At 36.3% G+C, this 12,631-nt stretch overlaps 1 protein-coding gene across 1 annotated transcript in view; it reads right to left on the reverse strand.

Moving 5' to 3' along the window:
• Window positions 1-12,631, reverse strand: part of PTPN4 (protein tyrosine phosphatase non-receptor type 4) — a 221,241-nt gene that overhangs the window by 131,955 nt on the left and 76,655 nt on the right. Inside the window, exon 3 of the mRNA XM_044913261.1 lies at window positions 4,963-5,070. Coding sequence (XP_044769196.1) covers window positions 4,963-5,070 — 108 coding nt within the window. The remainder of the gene's footprint in view (window positions 1-4,962; window positions 5,071-12,631) is intronic.

Here is a 12,631-nt window from a genome sequence, read left to right on the forward strand (position 1 = left end):
TATATGCCACTGTAACCAGGGTGGTATGTCTAAAACACAAGTCTTATGTAACTTGTATAAATAAACATTTAGGTGAGTACAATGTTACAGATTAAAAAGTATTTCATAATCTGGCATACTATCCAAACTTCATTTTAGACCTACATTCTCCCCTTGCTCTATATTCCATTGATTATTAAAATTTTCTTTCAGTTCCTCAAATACAACATTCCTCATCCTCATTCTGGAACATTACAAATGATGCTAATTGTCTCTGAAACACTTTTCTGCACCCCAAATCTGTCATTCTCTCCCAAAATGGAACAGGGTTAAAAGAGACCAGAAAAAAAATCCAACATTCGGCAGACTACCAAAGAGGTTTATACAATAGGTAGTAAAAGCCTAAGATATTACAGTAAAACAGATGAAATATAAAATATGAGAGATATACTGAGATATATGAGTTAACATTTTAGCAATCATATTGTCCTAAAATGCAGCTTGTTGAAATAAGAGTCATCCTCTATGTGACTTTTCCTATAGTTTCTCAAGCCCAATGAATTCAAGAATTTTGAGTGTGTAAAAAGAATCTCCAAAAAACAGAACAAGCTATTCGGTATGAATTATTTCTTACTTCAGTAATCTTAGTTAGCCTATTGGGTTAGAGCAGTGATTTTCAAAATATGATTCCTTGGACTAGCAGCATTATTATAAGCGGAACTTATTTGCAATGTAAATTATTGAGCTTCACACCAGACTTTCTGAATCAAAAACTCTAGGCATAGGGCCCAGAAATCTGTATTTTAAGAAGTATCCAGGTGATTGTGATATGTTAGGTTTGAAAGCCACAAGGTTAAGGAATATAGAAATGGTAGTAAACAGTAAAAGATCCTAACCACAACACAAAGTATCAGAAGGATGAAACTGTAGAAAGAACAAGTCAGCAACAGTTGATAAATCTACTCTTTGTCCCACACTAATGGACACTAAGTCACTTTAGAGACAAAAACCCAAAAAAAACAAAAAAAATAAACGCACACGAATAATGTAATTGGAGGGTTCCAATGAATATCATCCTGATAAAGGCCAATAAGGAAGAGCCACTTTAAGTGCTTATAAAGAAATTATGCATAATGAATTGTAACCACATTACTCATTATTTTGCGCACTCGATAAACATTCACTGACTACTACTATTAAACCATACATTATGCTAAGAGCTAAAGCTGTGATAAATAGGTTTTAATGGAAACAAGAAATTTTGAAAAGACAAAGCTTTTAAGTAATTTTGTTTGTTATACTGGAACTCCTTACCCAGGAAGATTGTAAAGAAAAGGATAACCTACTGTGAGTCCATATTTGTTATGTACAAGTTCACAATAAAACATTTGGTGCTTTTTAAGTTTATCAATTATAAATCCAATTAAATTAATTTCAATGTTTATGTGCCTAAGGGAACATTAGCTCTTATCCTCTAAAACTATTATGCACACACACACACACAACACATACATAGATACCTAACATATATATATATATGTGTATATATATGTATATATATACATATATATATATGTATATATGTGTATATATATATACACACATTTATACAGGGGCACCTGGGTGGCTCAGTCGGTTAAGTGGTCTGCCTTCGGCTCAGGTCATGATCTCGGGGTCCTGGGATTGAGCCCTACATTAGGCTCTCTGCTTGGTGGGGAGTCTGCTTCTCCCTCTACCTCTCTCTCTGTGCTCTCTCTCCCTCTCTTGCTCTCTCTCAAAAAAATAAATAAAATCTTTAAAAATATATACATACATATATACAGGTATATATTAACTAAACAGTGAAATGGAAAAAATCTGAACTAAGGACTGACAAGGATTAATTCTTACAGAAATAACCAAATTCCTTTTGATCTATGCTGGCAATTTTATTGCATGGATACCTCCTCTCCTCAACATGTTCATTTTTATAACTCCTGTGCATCTATATATCATCATCTCTTGAGAAGCAGTATATTGTGGTAGGGAGAGTATACACTTTGGAGCCAGATGCAAGTTCAAATCCTTTCTCAGCTACTTAATTATCTACGTCATTAGACAAGTTTTTTAAGTCTCAGTTTTCCATCCTAAAAATATTTTAATGATACATTCATAAAATTGAGAATTTGGTTTATAAACAAGTCCATAATAGATGTTTTATAAATTTTAGCCCCTTACTCCTTTCTCTTTTACAGAATGGCATCTGTCAGTCCATTAATTATCCTCAGAGTCTTGATGTATTTTCATATTGACAATCAGAAACAGGACATAACTTACAACATTTGTGCTGTCTATGGGCCCTTCCATGGCATTTTGGCATTTCACAGATTCTTCTGAATATTTAAATACTGAAATTGTAGGGCGCCTGGGTGGCTCAGTTGGTTAAGCGACTGCCTTCGGCTCAGGTCATGATCCTGGAGTCCCGGGATCGAGTCCCACATCGGGCTCCCTGCTCAGCAGGGGGTCTGCTTCTCCCTCTGACCCTCTTCCCTCTCGTGCTCTCTGTCTCTCATTCTCTCTCTCAAATAAATAAATAAAATCTTTTTAAAAATAAATAAATAAATAAATACTGAAATCGTAGTACTGTGGGAAAGACCTACATGGGGAGCTGTGAGACCCAAGACTAGTTTCATTAATGTGAGCAAGTAACTTGGGCTTTATCCCATTGGATTGGGATAATTTCTCATGAAAAATAGGGTGTTAGGGGCGCCTGGGTGGCTCAGTTGGTTGGGCAACTGCCTTCGGCTCAGGTCATGATCCCAGAGTCCTGGGATCGAGTCCCACATCGGGCTCCCGGCTCAGCGGGGAGCCTGCTTCTCCCTCTGGCCCTCTCCCCTCTCATGCTGTTTCTCTCTCTCTCTCAAATAAATGAACTAAAAAAAAAATCTTAAAAAAAAAAGAAAAATAGGGTGTTAGACAGGATAATTTCTAAGGCTTCTTCTGGGTCCTTGAAATTTTAATTCTAAATTTGGGGGAAGAATTATTTTAGATCATTAGCAATTGGACCCTTGGACCTAGGAATATATCTTATTTGGGAAGGAAAGCTCAAGATAGAAAAGTAAGACAAAATAAGAAAAAGCAGGGGACTGCAAAAAGATCAACCCAGCTAAAAATACCTCTGCTTCCCCATATTCATCCTGCTGTAACTGCCTTAGAATAAAAATGTCTTCCTGTATACAAATTATGTAACAGGATTTCTTATCTCTTATAATATATGTGATCTCAGTATTAGCCCTTCTAGAATATTGTGTCACAAGTAATGGTTTTTCACACTCATGGCAGAGACAATGGAGGTGAGTAGCTGCTCTTTGTTGTCTTATCACTTCTCTGATCAATCTATAGATAGGCTTCCAGCTAGAGGGTTGGGCCTAGAACTGTCAGCAAGATAATCTAAGAATTTTTTTTTTTTAGCTCAATGTTGCATTAAGTGAGGTATAGCAGACACCTTTGGGGAATTTGCCTGGTTCACAATTTAACTTTCTGGGAAAGACTGCATCACTGACATTTCTACTTACTTCCATTTTCACATTTGTTTATTCATCAAGAAATAATATTCCTCCTCTAGGCCCGTGTAGAAGCTCTAGCCCCTGGTGAAGGCATCAACTTATAGGGAAAATTTGTTTTTATTTCAGTTCAGTACAAAAGGACTTCTTTGCACTAAGACTAGCTGGCTCTTGCTTTCTTTTATCCACATCATCCTCAGTTTTTCATACAAAACCAGTAAATGATGCCAAGAAAAAGTAATACTTAACATCTCATATTTACTTCCCGTTAACCATTCATTCAGAAACCTAGGATTCCAACTATGAGAGAGACAGAACAAGAGATAGAGAGAAACTTACTTTCCACATAAGAGTTTTTTATTTTCTACAGCCATTTTATTAATATGCCCTTACAAACTGATTTTAAAGCACTGATTCCAATTTTCTAAACTATATATACAAAAGGTCTCCTTCAAAATAGCCATTCTCCTGTACTAATCAAGAAGAGTACCATATTCTTTTGTAAAAGGCCCTATCTGTACAAGCATATAAATGTTCAAAGAATTCAACATTTCTGTTACTCATCACATGCTATCTTCTATGTCTGTAATGTGATTTTTTCCAACAAAAATAATCATGATTCCAACTATTAAAGAATTAGTGACAATCTAAATAACTTAATGCCTAAGAAATTTAGAGCTGTGATATTTAATCTCTATCTCATTTGGGAGGGTCTCCTTTGAATCTTCCTACTTGGAAAATTTACATTTAACAAATTAAGAATTTTAGTTAGAAACAGATTGCCATAGGGGCGCCTGGGTGGCTCAGTCGTTTAGCGTCTGCCTTCGGCTCGGGTCATGATCCCAGGGTCCTGGGATCAAGCCCTGCATCAGGCTTCCTGCTCTACGGGAAGCCTGCTTCTCCCTCTCCCACTCCCCCTGCTTGTGTTCCCTTTCTCGCTGTGTCTCTCTCTGTCAAATAAATAAATTAAATCTTAAAAAAAAAAAAAAAAAGATTGCCATGAATGCCACAAAAAAAAAATGATTTCATTTTAATGGAGGCTAATTTATGTAAGACTAAGCTACATTAACATTTTTAAATATTTTACTTCAATATTTTAATACTGCATTAATATTTTAACCTTTATGCCCAGTTTTCTCTTTCAGTCAAGTATCATGAATTAGATTTACATCTCAGTTTTTGAGACACATAAATGAGGAAACTGGCACTAGATTTAAACTGACTTATAATTATGAAAACCTTAAGGAAAAAACTTTACAAATTAAAACATCAAGAAAATGACGAACAAAGGCAAAAGAATTACCTGTAATCATTCTAATTAAATCCTTTTAACAAAACTCCTCACTAATCAGATTAGTAAACATTATAAATCGGAAAGAACTTTATATTATGAACAGAGAGAAAAAGTGAAATGAAACAAAATACAACAGCTTAAACTTACTGGGTTGTCTGTGGAATCGTCAGCCAAATGTAAACCAAAATAGTCACGCTCAGTCAAATCAAGATGCTTGAAGACTATATCCAACAGAACTTGCCCCTGATCATGTTTCTAGAAGAAAAATAAAAGGAAATCAAAACTGGTAGGCAATATACTTTCAGATTTTTGAGCTCCTGAACTTTTGTCCTCTTCTATTAAATTGACAACGGTTTCCACAACAATGACTTGATTAGGGATAGAGTTTACATGTTATATACTACTTAAAAATCAGTCTGACTTGGGGATCCTGGCTGGCTCAGTCGGTGGAGTATGCAACTCTTGATCTCTGGGTCATAAGTTTGAGACCCACATTGGGTGTAGAGATTACTAAAAAAATAAACTTTAAAAAAAAAAAAAAAAACCAACACCACAGTGTAACTTTAGTTCAGATGGTGTAGAGAGCAATATAATAAATATGATGACATTGGGGTGCCTGCCTGGTTGGCTTAGTTAGTTAAGCATCTGACTCTTGATTTTGTCTCAGGTTATGATCTCAGGGTTGTGAGACTTAGCCCCGCTTCAGGCTCTGTGCTGGGTGTGGGCCTGCTTAAGATTCTCTCTCTCCCTCTCCCTCTGCCCCTTTCCCCCACCTCTTTCTTTCTTTCTCTCTCTCTCGCCCCCACTCTCTAAAATAATAATAATAAAAAAGATAAATAAAATGGCATTAAGGAAAACCTTTGATTGAAATGGATTCTGCTTTCAGGCTATTATCACCATATTTTTATAATTGTATATTATTGCCACATTAACTCATGCATATATCTTTATCATGTATCTTATTGTTTTTATTATTCCATTTAAATTATGACTGAAAAGTGATGCATTCCTGGTATTAACTGTCTTTGTAGGCTGTTAACAAGATGGTCACAGCAATTTCAAAATTCATACCAATACATGACAATGTACAAAAAAACAACCTTCTTTGTAAGGTTATCTTACAAAGAACTTTCCTTCATGTTTTATTGACCAGGCTGATGTAATGTATGGTGATTAACATAATAAAATAAAATTTAAAAAAACCTAATGATATACTATATGTTGGCTAATTGAACATAATAAAAAATATATTTAAAGAAAAAAAAGCTACTTGAAAAACTCATCAGTGGCAGAAAATATGCGCTTCAAAGAGTGCTTCACAATGGTAGTCGTCATTCGAATAACATGTAAATATTTTTTATACTGACTTACCTTCCCCCCGACCCTTTTCCCATTCTCATTAAATTAGTCCAGGATGGAGATCAAGCATTAGTATTTAAAAGCTACTAAGGTGAGTCTAATGTATTCTTCTAGAGACAAGATGGAGTAGGCAGAAATCTACTCCCTATACCTCCAGCTAAGTGAAACAAAGAAACAAAAAACATTAAAAATAAGAAAACTCTGAAAGGTGAAAAAAAGTGGAAGCCTGGCTAAGGAACTCCTTTTTTCTTTCCATTATTTTATTTATTTATTTATTTAAAGATTTTATGTATTTATTTGACAGAGAGAGACACATCGAGAGAGGCAACACAAGCAGGGGGAGTGGGAGAGAAGCAGGCTTCCTGCTGAGCAGGAAGCCCGACATGGGGCTCAATTCCAGGACTCTGGGATTTGGACCTAAGCCAAAGGCAGACGCTCAATGACTTTCCATTCCTTTTCATTGAGGTAAAATTCACATAATCTAAAACCAACCATTTTGTACAAATTAGTGGCATTTAGTACACTGACAATACTGTGCGAGCATCACTTCTATCTAGTTCCAAAACATTTTCATCATGCCAAAAAAATACCATTCCCATTAAAGAGTATCCCTCCCCACCGCCTGGGTGGCTCAGTCGGTTGAGTGTCCCATTCTTGAGTTCAGCTCAGGTCATGATCTCAGGATCATGGGACTGAGCCCCGCATCTGGCTCCACACTTAGTGTAGAGTCTGCTTGTCCTTCTCCCTCCCACTGCTTGTGCTCTCTCTCTCTCAAATAAATAACATCTTTTTAAAAAAATTATATTAAAAAAAGAACAATTCTACTCAACCTACCGCCCCAAAATCAACTCACTCTATGAAACCAGTATACGCAGACCCCAAAGCCAAAGTCCAAAAAAAGAAAACTATAAGCAAATATTCTTCATGAAAATAAATGCAAAATTCCTCAACAAAATATTAATAGATGGAATTGAGCAATCCTTAAAGGATTACACACAATGACCAAGTAAGGTTTTCCAGAGATGCAAGGCTGGTTCGATGCTCAAAATCAACCAGGTAATGATGCCCTGAAAGCAGTTTCATTGACCTAGTCGCCAGCAAAACAACTATTGCTAAGGAAAATAATTTAAAAGACAGACGAAAACACACACAAACCCCAACAATTTAATGTTTCAGGGAATTGTGGTAAGAGCATAAAACAAATGAAACAGCATTTATTCAAAAAACTGTACTAAATCTTGGTAAGAATAGAGTCTGTGGCACTTGAGCCATGATCCACTTTCTCTTCCTCCCAGGCCAATACTATGCAAGCTCCGTTCCAGTGTGGCCAACAAGATGGGAATTCCTCTATTCTTAGATCTTAGTCAAGGGATACAGAATCTCCACAGAAGGACAGGCCACCAGCATTTCTCATGCATCTCAACTCCGTGTTACAGATTTTAAAAGAGAGGATGGTGTGGACAAAAGTTGGAGGCCTCAACACAGCCCTAACTCACAGGGCAAAAACTAGACTCAATCACAGAAAGTAAAAAATACTGAAGCCATAACATAGATGTCTTTGCCCAGAGTCAGAAGAAAGAGTAAGGAAACAGCTGATGGAGAACCTTGACATCCCCAGTAGGCAGAACAGTGACTGCCAAAGAAGGCAATAAAAATATATTTGATAATTGAATAAGTGAATGACAAAATGGCCTACAGAAAAAAAATTAAGTTTATATGGCTTTCAAGTCCCTTTGCAAGCATTCCTGGTTCTTCAGTTTTTCTGACTTCGTAAGAGGACCAGTTAAATAAGGCATTTGAGAAAATCTCTAAAGCACAAGGGATAGTGCATCTTCACAGAAACTTACTGGAAACAGTTCCTTTAAAGATGAAGAAATTGTTCCTAACAGAACTTATCTAGGTTTATCACTAGACCTTTAAATCAGTAACAACTGCCAGGCGAAACTGAGATTCCTGTTGGCAGGCCAAGCACAAGGACAGATGTGTTAGACAAGTTTATAAGAAAACACCAAGCAGCAGCACTACAAAGCCCATGGCAGAGAAAAATTCTTTGGAGGGTAGTACAGTAAAATGGAAATAATAAATAGGCCATGTCCTTATTTGGCCAGTTAGTATGTAGCCTTGGGTGAATTCTGTTTCTACCTAGGCCAATTTCATCAACTCTAACCTATAGGAATAGACTAGGTCATCTGTGTATTGAGGGAGGAAAGGCCAAATTTAGGCTTCCTGCTTCAACCATAGTTAAGTGTAACTGATCCACTACACCCACCCACCTACCTACACATATACGTGTGTGTGTGTTTATCTTCACGGCAGAAAAAAAAAGGATTCCACACTTTAAAATGTCTGAAAACAACTAAATTAGATGATCTCTGAGATCCCTTACTTCTAAAGATGCTCTCCTGAAGATGAAAAAGAGGAATGTTTTCACATAAGAAAAAAGACAATTATGTAACAAGTAAGCAAGTTGAAACACTGAAGGCCTGCAGGAAAGAGTTATTTCCATAATGTTTAGGCCAAAGGCATATTGCTCTTAGAGGATGGAGTTTGATTATATCCCTGGATGAAGCATACACAATGGAAAAAGATTTTCATTAGGAGTCTAAAGTGAGCAGAGATTCTTAACACACAACATAAACTTTAAGAGATAACATAAACACACACTGATTTTGACAAGAAATGGAGGTAACTTATTGATGGAAAATGTAAAACTTAGTAGGGCTTAAGGTTTCTTGTTTTTTCTTTTCTTTCTTTTTTTTAAGATTTTATTTATTTGTCAGAGGAGAGAGAGAGTGCACAAGCAGGGGGAGCAGCAGACAGAGGGAGAAGCAGTCTCCCCGCTGAGCAAGGAACCTGATGTGGGACTCAATCCCAGGACCCCAGGATCATGACCTGAGCTGAAGGCAGACGCTTAACCAAGTGAGCCACCCCGGCATCTCAATAGCTTCTTTATTCTGCCTGAATGAATTTATAAAACAAGAGGAGGGAAACAATATTATGGTACTCCAAATATAAACTATGCCTTCTACAGTTAAAAAACTGCTTTTTTTTTTCTATACAGAAGTCAGAAAAAGGTTTTGTATAAAGAGAAAGAACCTCAAGAAGTAAGAGTTATGGCTAGCAAAGTGAGTAATAATTAACAAGAGAGATAGCCAACACTTACTGTCAACACTTACAAGCCAATACTTGCTATGTCAGACACTATTGTAAGTGAACGTGTATTGATTCATTTAATTATCATGACAACCCTATGAGGTAGGTCCTATTAAGACTCTTTGAAGATGAAGAAACTGAGACACAGAAAACAAACACAGATTTCTAAAGATCACACAGGTAGTAGCAGAACTTATATTCTACCCAGATTATCTGGCCCAAGAGCCTATGTTTACAGCCATCATAAAAATACTTTGTTTTATAGAATTATTTTGCCGTTATCAACAATGGAAGACTATTTATACTTTGTCTTCCCATGTGAAAGAAACATTTTTAAAGCTGAAAATACACAATTGCTTTGTATAACCCATTTAAAAATACCAACTTTCCTTTCCAGCAATATGGCAGAGTAGATAATCTAAGAACTCTCTGCAACAAAATCCCTAGAGATGCTGGATAAAATGTAATAAACATTCTTTTAATTTGTACAGCTGGGCTGAAAAGAAGCCTAAAGCATGGAGAAAGGAGGAAATAGAAAACTTAAAAGCTGTGCTAGGACTACCATGGAAAGGCTTGTTAAAGAATGAGGAGTCATGTTGCCTGGATGGCTAAGTCGGTTGAGTAGCCGGCTCTTCAGTTCAGCTTGGGTTGTGATTTTGGGGTTGTGGGATTGAGCCCCAGGTCAGGCTCCTCGATCAGCAGGGAGGAGATTCACTCCTTCTCTCTCTACCTCTACCCCCGCCCATTCATGTGCCCATGCGTGCTCTCTCTGTAAAATAAATAAAAATTTAAAAAAAAAAAAAAAAAAAAAAGAATAAGCAGTCTAAGTTTATCACACACAGGTGAGACAATGAGTAGGACATGGGCTCAAATAAGGTGAGATACAGGACTAAGACTTTCCCACCAAAACTCCAAACTTGGATGGTGACATTTATTAATGAAAGGCAGACTAAGGGAAAAAATTCCTCCCACCAGCCCAGGATGAAATTAAAGAAGTTTTTCTGCCTCTACCTGGGATCCAGATGAAGAGGAAAAGTCTACCCTGAAAATTCACAAACACAAGGCTGCCCTCACATGGGTCTAAAGTTTGAGTTTATACCATCTTTTGCTTGTAGATTCCCAAAGGTGAATAATTATGATCAAATATTAGTCCAGGGTAAAAACAAAACATCCTTCAAGGAACACATCTTTAACCCAGACTACAGATGATTCCCAGAGATTAACGTGTATCTGAAAACAAGGTCACAATCCAAAATTATAAAACACCAGTGGAATCAAGAGCAAAGGTCAGGAAAGCTGAATTACATTCCTTTTAAAACTTCAAATAAAAGAACTATAAAAACTATAAACTTAATGAGTAAAAGCATTAAAAATATAATAGGATTTTCTCTATCCAATACAAATACTTACTATAAAAAAGCTAAAATAGGGCGCCTGGGTGGCTCAATTGGTTAAGCAACTGCCTTCGGCTCAGGTCATGATCCTGGAGTCCCTGGATCGAGTCCCGCATCGGGCTCCCTGCTTGGCAGGGAGTCTGCTTCTCCCTCTGACCTTCCCCCCTCTCACGTGCTCTCTCTCAAATAAATAAATAAAATCTTTAAAAAAAAAAAAAAAAAGCTAAAATAATTAAGACAGTGTGGATTGGCAAAGACAGATGAAAAGATCATTAGTATAGGGGGAAAAGGCCAGAAAACAGACCCACACAAACTTTATTTCCAACAGACTACTACTAGAGGGCACTGAGAAAAGGAAGTTCTTTTCAGTAAGATGCCAGTGAACAAACCAGATATCCATAAGGAAAGAATAAAAGTTAACCCAAATCAACACTTCACCATACTCCCAAATTACTTTGGGAAAAGTAATTACTTTGAAAAAATTAAGGACATGCAAGCCTCTAACAAGACTAACAATAAAAAAATTAACAAGAACAAAAATGCAAAATAGAACCACATAGAGCATTTGGACCTAAAACTATGAAAGAAAATCAGTAAGGCATATACTGCATTACTAAATCTGTGAAGTTCTAACCTTCAAAGAATACATAATCTCCATTTACCTGAACTATTTCAAAGAACAGAAAAGCAGGGAATGTTACCCAATTACTCTTATTCTAATTCAAGAGGGAATAATAACAGTAAAAGAACATATAAAGGCAAATCACATTAATGAATAGAGATGCAAAAATCTCAAAAAAAAAAAAAAAATACTAGCAAACAATTTGGCATCACGACAAAAAAAGATTCAAAGATTTTGTGGAGGATTTAATATCACAAAAGCTATACATATAATTAATAATTTAACATTAACAGAATGAAGGAGAAAAAGCACACAAATAACTCCTTACTCAAAGCGGGAAAAAGTAAAATGAAACTACATAAATTTTGCTGTAACAAAACACAAAGAAGGGCATTAGATAAAAGGGGGTCAATTCAAAAAGAAAATATAACATTCATAAATATTTACTCACCCAACATAGGAGCACCTAAATATATAGAGTAAATACTAACAGACAAAAAGGGAGAAACAGACAATAACACAATAATAGTAGGGAACTTTAATACCCCACTGGAAAGACTGATCAACCAGACAGAAAATCGATAAGGAAAGAGCAGCCTTAAACACCACATTAAACCAGATTAACTCAGTAGGTATATACAGAACATTTCATACAAAAGCTGCAAAACACACATTTTCTTTTCAAGTGCACATGGAATATTCTCTAGGATAAATCATATGTTGGCCCATAAAACAAGTCTCAATAAATTCAAGAAGACTAAAATCGTATCAAGCATCTTTTCTAGCCTCAACAATATAAAACTAGAAATCAATTACAAGAAGAAAACAGGCAAAAACACAAACACGTGTAGACTAAAAAACACGCTACTAAACAAACCATGGGTCAACAAAGAAATCAAAAAAGAAAGAAAAAATACCTTGAGACAAATGAAAATGGAAATATAACTTTCAAAAATCCATGGGATACAGCAAAAACAGTTCTAAGAGAAAAGTTGATAGTGATAAAGGCCTACCTAAAGAAACAAGAAAAATCCCAGATACACAATTTAATCTTACACCTAAATGAACCAGAAAAAGAAGAACAAAGAAAGCTCAAAAAGTTAGCAGAAGGAAGGAAATAGTAAAGATCAGAGCAGAAATAAATGAAACGGGAGCCTGGGTGGGCTCAGTCGTTAAGCATCTGCCTTCCACTCAGGTCATGATCCCAGGGTCCTGGGGTGAGTCCCGCATTGGGCTCCCTGCTCAGCAGGAAGCCTGATTCTCCCTCTCCTCTCCCTCTGCCCCTATC

This window comes from Neomonachus schauinslandi, chromosome 3, assembly GCF_002201575.2.
Source record: "Neomonachus schauinslandi chromosome 3, ASM220157v2, whole genome shotgun sequence".
Classification (NCBI taxonomy): Eukaryota; Metazoa; Chordata; class Mammalia; order Carnivora; family Phocidae; genus Neomonachus; species Neomonachus schauinslandi.